Genomic DNA, 14,862 nt, shown 5'->3' on the forward strand with positions numbered 1-14,862 from the left:
AAGATGTTTGAATAACTTAATTGCTTTAAGATTCACTGAGTTCTGTAATAAACAGCCTATAAGCAAGCATAGATCTAGCCCTGTAAGTGGCATGTCAGATCATCCGGTTAATGACACTAAAAAATAAATGCAGATGGTATGGCTCCTTTGGCATCTGACATATGATATATCCATATGCAAGTCCTTAAGAACAGAAACTAAAACACAAAGTACCACACAACTCCTACTATGTATGACATTTACTGAGCTATAGATAAGATTATAGAATCAAGGGCCAAATCCTCAGCTGGTGTAACAGGGAATAACTCCACTGACTTTGATTGAGCTATGCTGAATGACCGCAGCTCAGAATCAGGTCCTCACTCTGACTTAACTGACACTTCACGATGTAAATATTCATCTTACAGTAGAATAGTGCTTGAAAGGTTTTGGGGATGAATGTCTACAATGAATATTTTCAGCCACCTAATTAACAATCTTTTTGCAATAAAAAGGTCTGAACAACTAATAACTAACTGGAAAAAATTCACAGCAAGAGATGGAAAGATTTGGTCCACTTGCAAGTGTCAGAACACCTACACTCCATGACTGCGGCGCAGCAGCAAGCCACAACAGGGTCTATTGTAAAGAGTGCAGTTCCTGTGGAAACTGTTGCTACATATTGTTAAGAGACGACCTGCCTGAAATACAGAGTGATATAGTCGTTGGTTAAAACTCTGCAACTGCTCGCTAATTTACTGGCTTTAAAAACAAACAAAAAAAACCCCGTGCTTTTTGTCCTGTCTGTGATAGTCCATAGTGAAGCATCAGCTTTGGTTATTCTTTTCAAGCACTCCTGAAGCTAAACTATTTTTGCAGACATTTTTTCTGAACAAAGTGCAATTTTGTTTTTTACATGCTCTGGTTTGATGTTGACAGCTGCCTAGATCATGTATTAACGAGCCACGTGGTTTATAGTGGGAGGTATCTATTTTACTGGGGGGAGATTTCAGGTGGTCAAAAGAATCTTTTGAATCGTTCTCCCCAGAGCCTGTATACAGAACCCTGCATCAAAGGTGCTGTATAAAAACCAAAATTTAGTATCATAGTCTTTCCTCCCCTACCATTGCTGCTCAAGGCAGTAGCAGGTGCTTCAGAGCCTGTTATTTAAATGAGATGTGACACTGCTTGAAAAACAGGGTACACAACAAATCTATTATTGATGCAATTCAATTTGTAGTAAGAGAACAAAGATTACTTTTTTTAAAGTACCAAAGTATATACTCATCTCCTCTATTGCTTACACATATACACTGCTAAGTGACAAAGGGAAATGCCCGAGTTACAGCAAATGCCAGAAACGCATTATGATCACTCACAAAAAAGCAGCTATAACACAGCCTCCTGTAAAATAGCGTAATTGAATGGGGGGGGGGGGGGGAGGGAGGCTCCAGAAAGACACAAATTGATTTTTTTTCTTGATGAATAGAACAAAAGTAAAAAAACGTAATGGGTGGCCTGATCTTAAGGTCAGAATTATGACAAACTTAGAACTAAGACCTCGATCCAGCAAAGCACTTAAGTACATGGATGGTCCAAGTGACTTCAGTGAGACTACTCATGTTTAAAGTTACACACATGCTTAAGCGCCTTGCTAGATCAGGGCCTAAATGGTCAAAATTGTAGTAGCTTCTCCCCCCCCACCCCAGTTCTGATGTTTAAAACACTTGTGCACTGTTGATATTTTGTGTGTCAGCAGAGATACTTTCAACACTGTATATTTCTCCACTGGTCTTGTCTAACCCAGGAAAATGCATGGTGTTGGAAAACAGGCTAAGGTTTTGAACACCTACACTTACCTCTCTAGCACTTACCTTAGAGACTGTGAGATTTTAAAATGTATTAATAGAGGTTATAGTTAACCCTGGGGGAACTTCGGATTGACCATGATCAGCTAACACATTAAACCTTGTACTATGCTACATATAGGTTCATATTTGAGAACATGTTAATATTAGTTATGTTAGCCAACATGCCTTAAAGCACATTTTCCTAGTCTAGACGTAGGCCATTTTGTAAACTTTCAACCAAATGACAAGTGTAAACAACTTCTGAGGGTCCAATTCTGAGTTACACATTCAATGCATTTTGTTTGCAGTGTGCAAGGGACTGAAAAATGTTTTGGAAGCGTGACAATGTAGTCTGAACTTCCACACTATGCCTGAAGTTGCTAGAAACACCACTAGAAGAGTGTTTGAACAGCTTCTGTTCAAATAAGACAGAAAGTGAGTATGTTCTGGAGAAGCAACATTCTATCTTTAGCACAGAGAGCATGTAAGGCATGAACTCGTTAGATTTCACACATCAGAACACTGTAAAAAGTTTTTTCTGCTAATCCAACAAAACAAAATGCTCTAAAGATAAAGACATAAATGAAATGGGCCCAGTCCTGCAAAAAGACACCAGTGCTGCAGTATCTGCACTGGCTTCCAATAGTTCTCCAGGTAGAGTTTAAGGTGTTGGCCATGACCTCCAGGGCCCTAAATCTCTCCTCCACAAGCCTTGCTGACACCCTCCTTTCTTGATCACCATAGACAGCAACACTATCCTGCCTGTCACTCCGGCCTCTAAGTATCTTTGACTCGGAACTCTTGCTAGGTCCTCACACACAGGCTACGTCTAAAACTTGCCAATTCTTTCTGCCTAAAATCTTTAAGATACTCCCTTTCTTATCCGTCCACACAACTAAAACGCTCATCCAGGCTCTCATTGTCTTGCATCTCAATTTCTGCAACATCCTTCTCTGCCCTTGACATATGCAATCTTGCCCAGCTCACATCCATTCAGAAAGCTACTGTTAAGATCATTTTCCTAGCCCGTCACTGTAGCCCCATCACGCCTCATTTTACATTCCTTCACTAGCTCCCCCATCGCTACTCCAAATATAAGCTACTTGTCTCATCCCCCCCTTCCTATCCTCTCTCATTCTATATCAAAAGGTCTACTCCCACCTCCAACTGGCCAATGATGTCAGCCTCCATCACTCATTTACTTCTCTTATGCTGCCCTTCCTGGTTGGGAAGAGCTTCGGGTAACCATCTGTAAAGCAACCTCATTATCTTTCTTCACAACCCCTCCTTAAAACTCTCCTTTGGTGTCACACCTACAAAAAAAATTAACAGCAGTTAGGCTGCTGCGGTGCAATGAGACCACTTCTGATCACCAATATTGTCTCATTGTTTCCTGGTACTCCCCCATCCATCTGTGTCCATCTGCTGTCTCTTGTCCTATACTTAGATTGTAAGCTCCTGGGGTCAGGTACAGCTTTTTGTTCTGTGTTTGTGCAGTGCCATGCACCATGGGATCCTGGTCCCTGACTAGGTCTGCTAGGTGCTACGATAATACAAATATCATCATCATCATCATCATCCTGGGATCCGCCTAGCAGAGAGATCTCACTATGAAATACTGGCCAAAGATACAGACTGCTAATAAAGGAGAAAAATCAATGGGCTGGGTGTTCTCTGGGATGGTCCTAGGACACTAGAACTTGCTTCATCCTTGGGATGAAACAGCCTGACTTGATGATCTTCCAGGCATGCTCCAAGGGTTTGGAGGAAAGATGAAAGCATGTTCATGAGGGGAGAGAGGGTGCTTTTGTTTTATTTTGTTTTTACATTTATTGGCTGGCTGAAATAATTTTTTTATCTCCCACCAATTATTTGATGCTGTGGGCTGAACTGATTTTATTTGTTATTATTTATTGCTGCTGGGGGGAATTATAAATGTAATTATCTCTAGGGTGCTCAGTGCTTCTGCACTGGGCTCTTCACTGTTGTTAAATCTACATTATTAATAAAGTGATGAGCACCTATCTGTGGTTCCAGTCCTGTAAACTAATCTGCACACACAGATCTTTTTTCCAGCAGAGCCTGGACAACATCATTGGGGCTCCATAGGGATATGGGGTTCTGCCCACCAGATCAGCTTGCAGGATCAGGACCTTGGTAGGGTCTACATTCATGTTTTACATACAATTGCTAATCTCTGTTCTGATACAACAGCTTTCACATCCACAAGAAATTGCACCGTCTATCTGGACAACACAGCAAAGCAGAAGTAGCTCCATTGAGGTCAATGGGTTCACACTGATGTAAAGCTGGTGTGAGTCAAATTAGAAGCAAGTGTCAGGATTTCTGTTCCAAAATCGCATCCCACAAAAGACAGGCACCTAGCAAAAAACAAAACTTTTGCAGACTGACATTTCACAATGAACTGCAAAAGGAGGAGGAAGACATTTGTTAGGATGGCCTTAAAAATAGATGCCAGAAAGAACAAAATTCGATGCCAGAAAGAATGCTGAGAGCCTGACTTCTCTCACAGCAGTTTTACACCATTAACTGTGCTAGTGTTACTCCTTATTAACATGGTGGATTGGATCAGAATTAGCCTGGAAATTAGAAGGTTTCCAATCATCAGAAGAGGGAGGTTCTGGAATAGCCTGAATAGTGGGGGCAAACAACCTAACCAGTGTTCAGATGCAGTTTGATAAATTCATGAATGGGATTATATGACAGGGTTACCTGTGATAGCAGGGGACTGGACTTGATGACCCAAAAGGTCCTTTCCAGTCCTGCGTATGAGAGAGAAATTTCAAATTCTTTCCTGAAGAATGAAAAATAAGAAATTGCTTACTGAGTCACAGTCCATTTAAGGCCACCTGTTCTCATTGCTCATGGCAACAAATGCCCCTTACGCTTGGGAAGAATGTCCCATCAAAATTCATAGAGTCACTGCCTTCTCCTCTCCTCAGGGCCTCCTTAAATATCTACCTCTGCCATGATGCCTACAACTCACCACTGACTGACACTGGCAGCCACTTGCAACTACTTTGTCCACTGAGGCAACTAATTTGTCCAGACATACCCAGACCCTCTCTACTGTTCCACCATCCACCACTCCCATATGTCTGCTTATCCACCTACTGCAAACTGTCATAGCCCTAAACTGCAAACTCTTTGGGTCACAGAATGTCTTTATTTTATTCACAGGTACATGAGCAAGCACAATGGGGGGCTGACTGAAGCCTTTATAGGTTCTATCACTACATAAAAGAGCAGCAGCTACCCTTTTCTTTTTCAAAACATTTCTATACTGGCAAAAGCCCTAGTGTGGCTGCAGTTATGCCAGCAAAAGCACTTTAATGTCAATATAAGCTACATCTATACTAGGAGAGTTTGCTGGGATACCTGTATCACAAACCTTTTCTAGTGTAAACCTTGTCTTAAAAATAAACCAGGATGTTCTACTTGATCTTTGAATTTTTGACTAGTCTAAAAACTGTGCAGCCTGGAGCATGGAAATTATTGTCGGTAACCCACCACTTCAGATGTTGTCTCCTTGATATTAAAAACTAAGATTTCACATTAGCCAGAGGCAGACTCATTTAAAGGCTTATGATTGCTGAGCATGTCCCTGAATTTCCAAATGGTCTGAGATTTTGTGGACAGAGAAGTGTGGTGTTTGGTATGGAACCATTTACAGGAATACTTAGAGACTGATTTTATTTGATATCTCTTCTGCTTGTCCTTTTCCATGGTTACATAAAAGCTCTGGGGATTTCTTGAATGTATTAGCGAAGCACAACAACTCACTCAAGCATGAAAAATGGAAGGAACTTGTACACTGTGCAAGGAGGATAACAACTGAATTTCCTTCATTCGGCTTAGTAAGGAGATATGCTTTCATACCGAATTACACTATAAACTGGTAGGTTTTCCAACTGTTCAATAGTCCAAGCCGCCTCCTTGGTGGCCTGTTATCACCTGTAGTGCAAAATAAGTCAAAACCAAATTATTTGCAGAAATTACTCAAAATCAAAAACCCGGATCATGCTGGCTAAAACGCAGCCTTACAAAAAAGCCTATATGGTAAAGACTTAATATAAATGCAAATGCACAGAGGCCCCACCAGATTAGACTACAAGAGTCCTACAGAACTCAGTTTTGTACACAAACCTCCCCAAGGTGCTTGGTTAGCTTTTTTCTACTGTTAACCTAACCTCAGCTCCCTTTCTTAACAAGCAGCCTCTTCTAAAACAGCGACCAGGGGCTCAGGCCTGCAAACATTCATCCCAGGAGTGACTTTACTGACATGACTGGTCCCATTTACTGACTGACTTGAATGGGTAGGCAAATACCCGATCAACTTTTTAAAACTTCTTTCTGAACCCAATAGTCAGATTTTGCATTTTGTCCATCATTCAACCTCTTGTTCAAATCTCTCTTTACAGATTTAGAAATTTTATTAAGCTAATGTTAAAATTATATAATACAGTAACTCCTCAGTTAACGTTGTACTTATGTTCCTGAAAAATGCAACTTTAAGTGAAACGATGTTAAACTAATCCAATTTTCCATAAGATTTAATGAAAATGCAGGGTTTTTTTTTTTAAAAAGCAATATATGGCAAATGTAAAATACTATTGCTATTGAGGTGGTATCAGGGGGTTAGGTTCCAAGGAAATTTTTGGGGGGCAGACAAAAGGCATTATATACTGTACAGTACCGTACTGTAGTTGGGAAGTGCCCCTGGCTTATCCCACACAGGCATAGCCCGCTGCAGGCAAGGACACTAGGAAGCACCTTTGCAGCAGCAGCGGCAGCTTACCCGGAGAAGAACAGGTGCCGACTTTGCTGAGGGATGCTCCAGGCCCGCCTCTTCCTATCCCTGCTCCGCTCCAGGCCCACCTCTTCCCACCCCCACTCCACCTCCTCTCCGGAGCACACTGCATGCCCACTCCTTCCCCACCCCCAGAAAGTCCTTAGCACCGCCAAACAGTTGTTTGGCAGGCTTAGGACTTTCTGGGAGGGAGGGGGAAGAGTGGAGACATGACGCTTCCTCGCTCCTTCCCCTCCCTCCCAGAAAGTCCTAAGCACCACCAAACAGCTGTTTGGCGGTGGGGGAAGCGCTGGGAGGGAGGGGGAGGAGGCAGAGAAGAGGAATTTGTGAAATGCTCCCTTGTAAAGTCATTGCTCTTCCACAAAATCTTACATGCAGCGTACAGAGCAGGCAGCCAAACAACATTATAAGGGAGCATTGCACAACTTTAAACGAGCATGTTCCCTAATTGAGCAGTGACATAACTTTGAAACAATGCTAAGTGGGAGGACGTTAAGTGAGGAGTTACTGTACATAGGTTAAAAAAAGAGTGTCTGTACATCTGGGTATAATAATTAAATTATCCAAAAGTACAAAGGTTGGTTTAAAACTAATACAATCTATATAGTACATAATCAGCAATAACCCAACTTTTATGATACAATTTAGATATTAGTATCCACTTCTGCAAAGTCCACAGTGACAATCCATGTCAGGAAATATGCTGTCACAGGCTACAAAAATCAAACACACACACACACACACACCCCCCACAACAACCACCTATGCTCAGTAGCCTGAATCAGAAAGGTGCTGAGCACCCTCAACTTCCTACTGGCTCACAGCTTTGCGTCTTAAAACAAGCATCCTCTAGAGCACCCCTGTTCACTATGTCATCTGTCTGCCCGCCCACGTAGATTGTGGAAGACTTGGGGAAGGGACAGTGTCCTCCTTTGGGTCTTATACACCACTTAGCAGTTGATGCTTAATAATAAATAATAATTATTCTACTGATCACATTCAAAACAAGGGAAAAACTTCTGCATCTGCTTCAAGAAAATTATAACCCTACCAAAGAAATTTTTGCAACCCTGCAAGAGAAATTTAAAAGGGTTTTTGCAAGGCAACACAAGAAGGGCGAGGCTAGTTTTCACCCCCATTGCAACCAAGTGAACTGCTAACAAGCCACTGTGCAAGCATCCATCATGGGAGCAGATGGAAATAAGACTGTCAAGACATGCCAGCAGATCCAAGCCGATCAATCTAATGGTCCATCTGTGTATTTTCCCCTAGTGGTTTTAGAGATGTTTAACTAGGTGAATCCCTTGACTTCATACTCTTCAAGATCAAAGCTAACAAAAAGTTTGAGGTAGTTTAACAAGGCTGGTGAGTAAAAGTGCTGAAAATTCTAGGAGCTATATCTATAGACTGACAACCTTTGTAACAACAATTAAATCACTCCCTAGTAACTATGACAATTCAATGCTGTTCCAACATGCTCTTACAATTACTATTTGTCCATGCTTAAAAGTTACATCAGCTACTATATAAGTCCCATAGGAATGAATACTAAGATATTTGGTAGTGATCTATTGTAAAAATTTCTCCATTCAGTTAAAACTTCAGTACTTTGCATTATTTATGGCAGTGTTTCTCAAACTTTTTGAGCCAACCCCCGCACCTCCTTTGAGTTACAATTTTTGGTTGCGCTTCCCCAAACCAGACAAAAAGGGGTGAGTCAGAGGGTAGAGATGGTACTCCCGCCCTAAGTCCCACCGCACTGGGCTGAAGCCAGAGCCGCCTGGCATCGCCGCTGGGCCCCCCAAACATTCTTACACTCCCCCCCAAGGGACACACCCGACAGTTTGAAAACCTCTGATTTATTGTGTCTCAGGCCATATCTACACTACCACCTATGTCTGCAAAAATTACGTTGCTCTGCAGTGTGAAAAAACACATCCCTGAGCGACATACGTTTTGCCGGCATAAGTGGTAATGTGCACAGTGTTATGTCGGCAGGAGAGCTTCTCCTCTGCTTGCTGGTGGTGGTTTAATTATGTCAACGGGAGTGCTCTCGCTGTTGCCATACAGCAGCTACACGAGAGATCTCAGAGCAGCGCAGCTGCATCGGTACAGCTATGCCGGAGTAAGATCTCTTGTGTAGACACAGCCTCAGTGTCATCTGATTGTCAGCAGAGGCACAAGTAAACGAGGCACCGTACTTGAGCTATTAGCAAAATCCTTAAACAAATGTCTGCAAAGCTCAATAAATGCTTTAAAATAATTCTTGTAGCACCAGGGTTGTAATCACAATGCAAATCACAACATAACAGCATCCAGAGTATAATGATGAGCTTGATTATCCACTGCCTTGCACCTGCTGTAGCTGTATGCACCTGTGTAACGCAAGTGTAAAGTGCTGCCATTCAAGTTTGGCAGAGTTTTACACCCACTCAGCACGCAAAGGTACAAGATAGTGGAGATGGCTATGCCCACTTTATTCATACACAAGGCATGTTGGCACTTAACAGGAGACATTAAACATACCTAAAAAGGTAAACAAAAAAGAGAAAGAGCAGAGCCTCACTACAAATCTTCCCTATTAACATGCTCTTACAAATTTGCAAGATGAATGTCACACCTGCTTAATAATGAATATGCAATTACAGAAATATTCAGGTTGTAATAATATTTGTTTAGCAGAGAGGCTTTGGCAAATCAACTCATCTGAAGAGTTATGAGACATAGGTAATCCTAAGAAGATCCTCCGAATATGAATTCCAACATACACCCCAAGCACAGTATTCCATTCTGATACCCAGACAACTCACATGCATAAAGTTACTCATATATGTAAGAGTTTGGGGCCTAAATTGCTATGGATTAAGCAAATCATCGCATATATGACATTAACTGACAAGGACCAGTAGTAGTGACAAACTACTTGCTAAAGATGCCTCTCTTTCCACATCTGGATGCTCAAGCATACTAAATTGTCTAATTACAGACGGCAAGAGTTGCACTGTGCACTATGCTTTCCTATGGCTTTCAGGAAATACTAGCCATCGATTAGTTAGATGCATAAAGGGCTACGATATTACTTTAGAACACCAGACCAAAAAGAGTGCATTAGTTCTTAGGCCTTGTCTACCCACAAAAGTTGTACAGCTTTTATTATACTGTTGTAGTTAAAAGCGGTACAACCCCCTTTTTGGTGAGGACCGGTTCTACTGGTATAGAAGTGTTTATACCAGTATACCTTATTTCCGCACAGGAAGGGGAATAAGCTACACTGGTATAAAGAACCTTTCATACACAGAATCATACAAATCATAGGTAGTGTGGAAGGGATCCCAAGAGTTCATCTAGTCCATTCCCCCCATTTTGAGACAGGACAAAGTAAACTTGGACCATCCCTGACAGCTGTTTGTCTAACCTGCTCTGAAAAACCTCCAATGATGGGGATTCCACAACTTCCCTTGGTAACCTATTCCAGTACACACCTATCCTTATAGCAAGAAAGATTTTCCTAGTATCTAAGCTAAATCTCTCTTGCTGCAGATAGCCTATTATTTCTTGTCCTACCGCCAATGAATATGGAGAACTAATCGCCATCCTCTTTAAAACATATCTGAAGATACGTTATGTAAGAATTCTTCCACTGACCTAGCCACATCTGCAGTGGAGGTTAGGCTGACCTAACAATGTTGCACAGGGCACGAAATTTTTCACAGCCTTCAGCAATGTAGAAAGGTCAGACTAAGTTTTAGTAGTGTCAATCTAGCTATGAGCTTGTCTTCACTATGGGGAGATCGACACTGCCACAATCAATGCAGAAGGGTTGATTTCGTGGGTCTAGTGACGGGCCGCTAAATCAGGGGTGGGCAAACTATGGCCCACGAGCCATGTCCGGCCTATCGGACCTCTTAATCCAGCCCTCAAGCTCCCTCCAGGAGCGGGGTTAGGGTTTGCCCTGCTCCACGCTCCAGCTGGGGAGCGGAGTCGGGGGCTTTCTGCGCGACTCCTGGAAGTAGCGGCAGTTCCCCCTCCAGCTCCTATGTATAGGGGAGGCCAGGGGGCTCTGCAAACTGCCGCTGCCCCAAGCGCCTCCCCCCACAGATCCCATTGGCCAGGAACCATGGCCAATGGGAGCTGCAGGGGCAGCGCCTATGGATGGGGTAGCACGCAGAGCAGCCTGACCATGCCTCCACGTAGGAGCCAGAGAGGGAACACACTGCTGCTTCCGGGAGCTGGTTGAGGAAAGCACCACCTGGAGCCTGCACCCCTGAGCCTTTCCCTCCACGCCCCAACCCCTGCCCCAGCCCTCCAAACCCCTCGGTACCAGCCCAGAGCACCCTCCTGCACCCCAAACCCCTCATCCCTATCCCCACCCCAGAGCCTGCACCCCCAGCCAGAGCCCTCAACCCTCCGTGCCCCAGTCCTGAACCCCCTCCTGCCCTCCGAACCCCTCAGTCCCAGCCCGGAGCACCCTTCTGCACCCCAAGCCCCTCATCCCCAGTCCCACCCCAGAGTCCACACCCCCAGCCAGAGCCCTCACCCCTCCTGCACCCCAACTCCCTGCCCCAGCCTGGAGCCCCCTCCCACATTCTGAACTCCTCATTTCTGGCCTCATCCCAGAGCCCACACCCCCAGCCAGAGCCTTCACCACCTCCCGCACTCCAACTCCCAATTTCATGAGCGTTCATGGCCCGCCATACAATTTCTATACCCAGATGTGGCCTTCAGACCAAAAAGTTTGCCCATCCCGGTGCTAAATCGACGGCAGAGCGCTCTCCAGTCGACCCCGGTACTCCATCTCTCCAAGAAGAGTAAGGTAAATCGACCGGAGAGGATCTCCCACCAACACAGTGCAGTGATGATACCCGGGTAAGTTGACCTAAGCTATGGTGACTCCAGCTACACTATTCATGTAGCTGGAGTAGCATAATTTAGGTCGACTTACCTGGGTAGTGAAGACAAGCCCTATCAAAATCAGGAGTGTGGCAAATTCACATGCATGAGAGATTTAGTTAAAATGACCTATGCCCTGGTGTAGACACCATTAGGTCGATGGAAGAATTCTTCTGTCAACCCAGCTAAAATCCCTTCCATCACTGTGGCCAGTATCTACACTACAATGGTGTAGCTGCAGTACCAGGTACAGATTTTGCACGGATATCTATGGGTGTGTAGCCCATACATTGTATAAGGAGATCTTGAGCCCTTCCACCTAAAACAAGTATTATTGAAATAGGCGACAAAACTAATAACCAATATTAACAAAAAGATTGACAAGATGGGTGTGAACCACAATGCTGTCACACTGCATGAGGTTTCTCCCTTGCCTTATCTTTTCATCAGTCCATTATGTATTTCAACTGCTCATTCTACAGGGCAGGAACCTCATGCTTGCCTGGAGAGCGCTTAGCACACTGTTGGGGGGTGACAATAAATAAGCAGGATGTGTAGCACCAATGTTGTGTTTTTCTATAGACACAATCGTCTCTCTGGTACTTCGATACATAATGCTATTTCTCAGTCACTGTGCTGAACTGAGAAAGGAAAGCACTGGCAGCTAAGATTTCGATATCTATCTGTTCTCTCCAGTGGCACTTCTCTCCCCCGCATGCATCATCAGTGTGATTTGACTGGTGGTTTTTTGACTACACTGACTAAACTGTCTGGTCTCAACAAGTTATTAACTGTAATTCCTTCTGGGAATATCCAAACTCCTCTGCAATCTGTCTACCTCGAACAGTGTGTATTTTCATTCAGCATTTCTTGTCAAACTGTAAACTATTGTTAGATGGATACACTTCCCTTTCCCATATTCTAGCTCTGGAAATGAAAGCAGGAGAGCCTTTAACTGACACAGAGATAATTATTATGCACCACATTTTAAGAAAGATGTGAAAAAATTGGAAAGATTCCAGAGAAGAGCAGCAAAAGTGATAAAAGTTTTAGAAATCCTGACCTCTGAGGAAAAGCTGAAAGCATTGGGCATGTTCAGTTTAGAGATGAAAAGACTGTGTGAGGGATGGGGGACCTGATAAGAGTCTTTCAATATGTTAGTGGCTCTTATAAAGAAGACGGTAATTAATTGTTCTCCAAGTCCACCAAGGGTAGGGCAAGAAGCGATCGGCTTCACCTGCAGTAAGGGAAATTTAGGTTGGACAATAGGAAAAACTTGCTAACTCTAAGCATAGTTAAGCTCTAGATCAGGTTTGAGATAGGTTTTTGAATCCCTGTCACTGAATCCCCTTCACTGAAGAACAAGAACAAGGTACACAAACACCTGTCAGGGACGATCTAGGTATACTTAATCCAGCCTCAGCACAGAGGGATGCACTCGATAACCAGCTCAGGTCCTTTGAAGCCCCACATTTCTATGATTCTGTATATCATCTACTCCATCATTAGGGTTGAAACATGAACTATAGCTCTGAGGGGAAAGATGCAAATTGCACCTACTTGGAAAGTTGGGGAACAACCTGCAAATACTGATGTTTGGCTTATGCTGTTACGTATGTGATCTATACCTGATCATGCATTGCCAAGTTCATCCCTGTAACTGGTTTAAATTCAGGGGTGAATTTCGCCCAAAGTGTGTGTGCATATCCACAGGTGTATGGGTATGTGCATATGTAGATTTGTAAGGAAATGTATCCTTCCTCGTGTGCATATGTTTGCAATTAACTGCAAGCATACACATATGTACGAGAGTTTGTAGGTGTGCCTGTGTAACCCACTAGTGAGTGTGCATTACTCACATATTCAAAGACAATATGAGTTTTTACAGCCCCTTGTTGGGGCTCTTGAGCTCATATTTTTAGCCCTGGAGGTCCCCAGTTCAATCTTCAGCAGGTTGTCCAACATGGTGGCCGTCACAGATGCATCTTGTCGCCCTTGCATGCAGAATGCACGTACCAGTGTGACTGCAAGTAGGTGTATGAGCGCAGAGACATGTGTGCATACATAGAGGTGTACAAGTGCGTGCATGCCCACAGGTGTGTGAATGTACATGCCAGTATATATGAGCACACACTCCGTGGGCAGCCCACGTCCCCACGGAAGGACGGCTACTCACCCAGCCTTCGAAGCTGTCAGCGCTGCCCAGGGTGTGTAAGAGGTCATGGAAGCGCAGGGTGCAGTTGGCCACAAAGTCATCGTAGCCGATGGGGGTGTCATGGAAGACGGCCAGCTCCAGCTGACGGCCATCGGTGACGGGGGCAGAGAACTCCTCGTTGTAGGTGGGCTTGTTGGTCTTCTGCTTGGTGCTGGTCTGCCCCACCCGCACCTGGTCCACGCTCACCGCCACGTAGGGGTCCAGCAGCTGGTAGCCCTTCTTGAAGAGCGAGTGTCTCAGCGACCAGCGGGTGGGCTGCAGACCCACCGCCTCGCCGATCCGCACCTTCATGTACCCGTTGAACTTCATGGCCCCAGCCATGGCAAGCCGGCTGGGCAGCGAAAGGGGGAGGAGGCACTAATGGGGAGCCGGCGGGGATGCTGAGCGCAGCAGCTCCGGGGGGGTCCAGCAGCGGCAGCCCCTCCTCAGTGGGGCAGGCAGCCCTCGCTCCCCCACCTCTGAGCCATGCTGCCGGAGACCAGTCCCAAGCCCCGCTCCGCCGCCCAATCCAGGCGCGCCCCTCCCTTGCCCGCCGGGACACCAATCACTGGGGTCGGGGGGGGGCTCTGTCCGCAGCAAGCCCGCCGGAGTTCGCCTGCCGCGGGGAGGCAACCACCCGCTGCCCCAGCAGCAGCAGCAGCAGCGTCCCCGCCCCAGCCGAGGCGGGCCCGGCCGGGCTGCCGAGTCCCCGCAGCGGGAGCTCCCGGCCCTCGCCGCTCCGCAGCAGGAAGCCGCCGCCGCCCCCACCGCCAGTTCCGCACCCGCCCGCCCGCCCGCCGCAGCCTCCCCTCAGCCGGCGCAGAAGCTCGGGCGCCGCCGCCGCTCGCGCCGGGCCCCGGCAGAGCGCATCGCCGGCCCTGCCCGTGCGAGCCAGGCGGGCGAGCGGGCAGGAAGCACCTGAGGCATGTGTGACAGCGCGGGGAGGAGCCTGCAACCGGCCCGGCCGGGGCGAGGCGAGGCGAGGAGGCTGCCTGGGGCCGCTCCCGCCCCCGGAGCTGCTGGAAAAGCTGCTTCCCTGCGCCCAGCCAGCCCGGGGCAGGAGGGCGACGGGCCCCGGGGCGATGGGTTGGCTGGGGGACAGAGGGGGACCCTCGCCG

General features: G+C 45.8%; 1 protein-coding gene across 1 annotated transcript in view; it reads right to left on the reverse strand.

Annotated features, from left to right (window-relative positions):
• The window catches only part of PRKCH (protein kinase C eta), a 169,636-nt gene extending 155,131 nt beyond the window's left edge, over nt 1-14,505 (reverse strand). Inside the window, exon 1 of the mRNA XM_037901135.2 lies at nt 13,727-14,505. Within this exon, the coding sequence (XP_037757063.1) occupies nt 13,727-14,086 (360 nt within the window). The 5' untranslated portion in view covers nt 14,087-14,505. The remainder of the gene's footprint in view (nt 1-13,726) is intronic.
• Nucleotides 14,506-14,862: the final 357 nt, after the last annotated feature.

The sequence above is a fragment of the Chelonia mydas genome, chromosome 6, assembly GCF_015237465.2.
Source record: "Chelonia mydas isolate rCheMyd1 chromosome 6, rCheMyd1.pri.v2, whole genome shotgun sequence".
Classification (NCBI taxonomy): Eukaryota; Metazoa; Chordata; order Testudines; family Cheloniidae; genus Chelonia; species Chelonia mydas.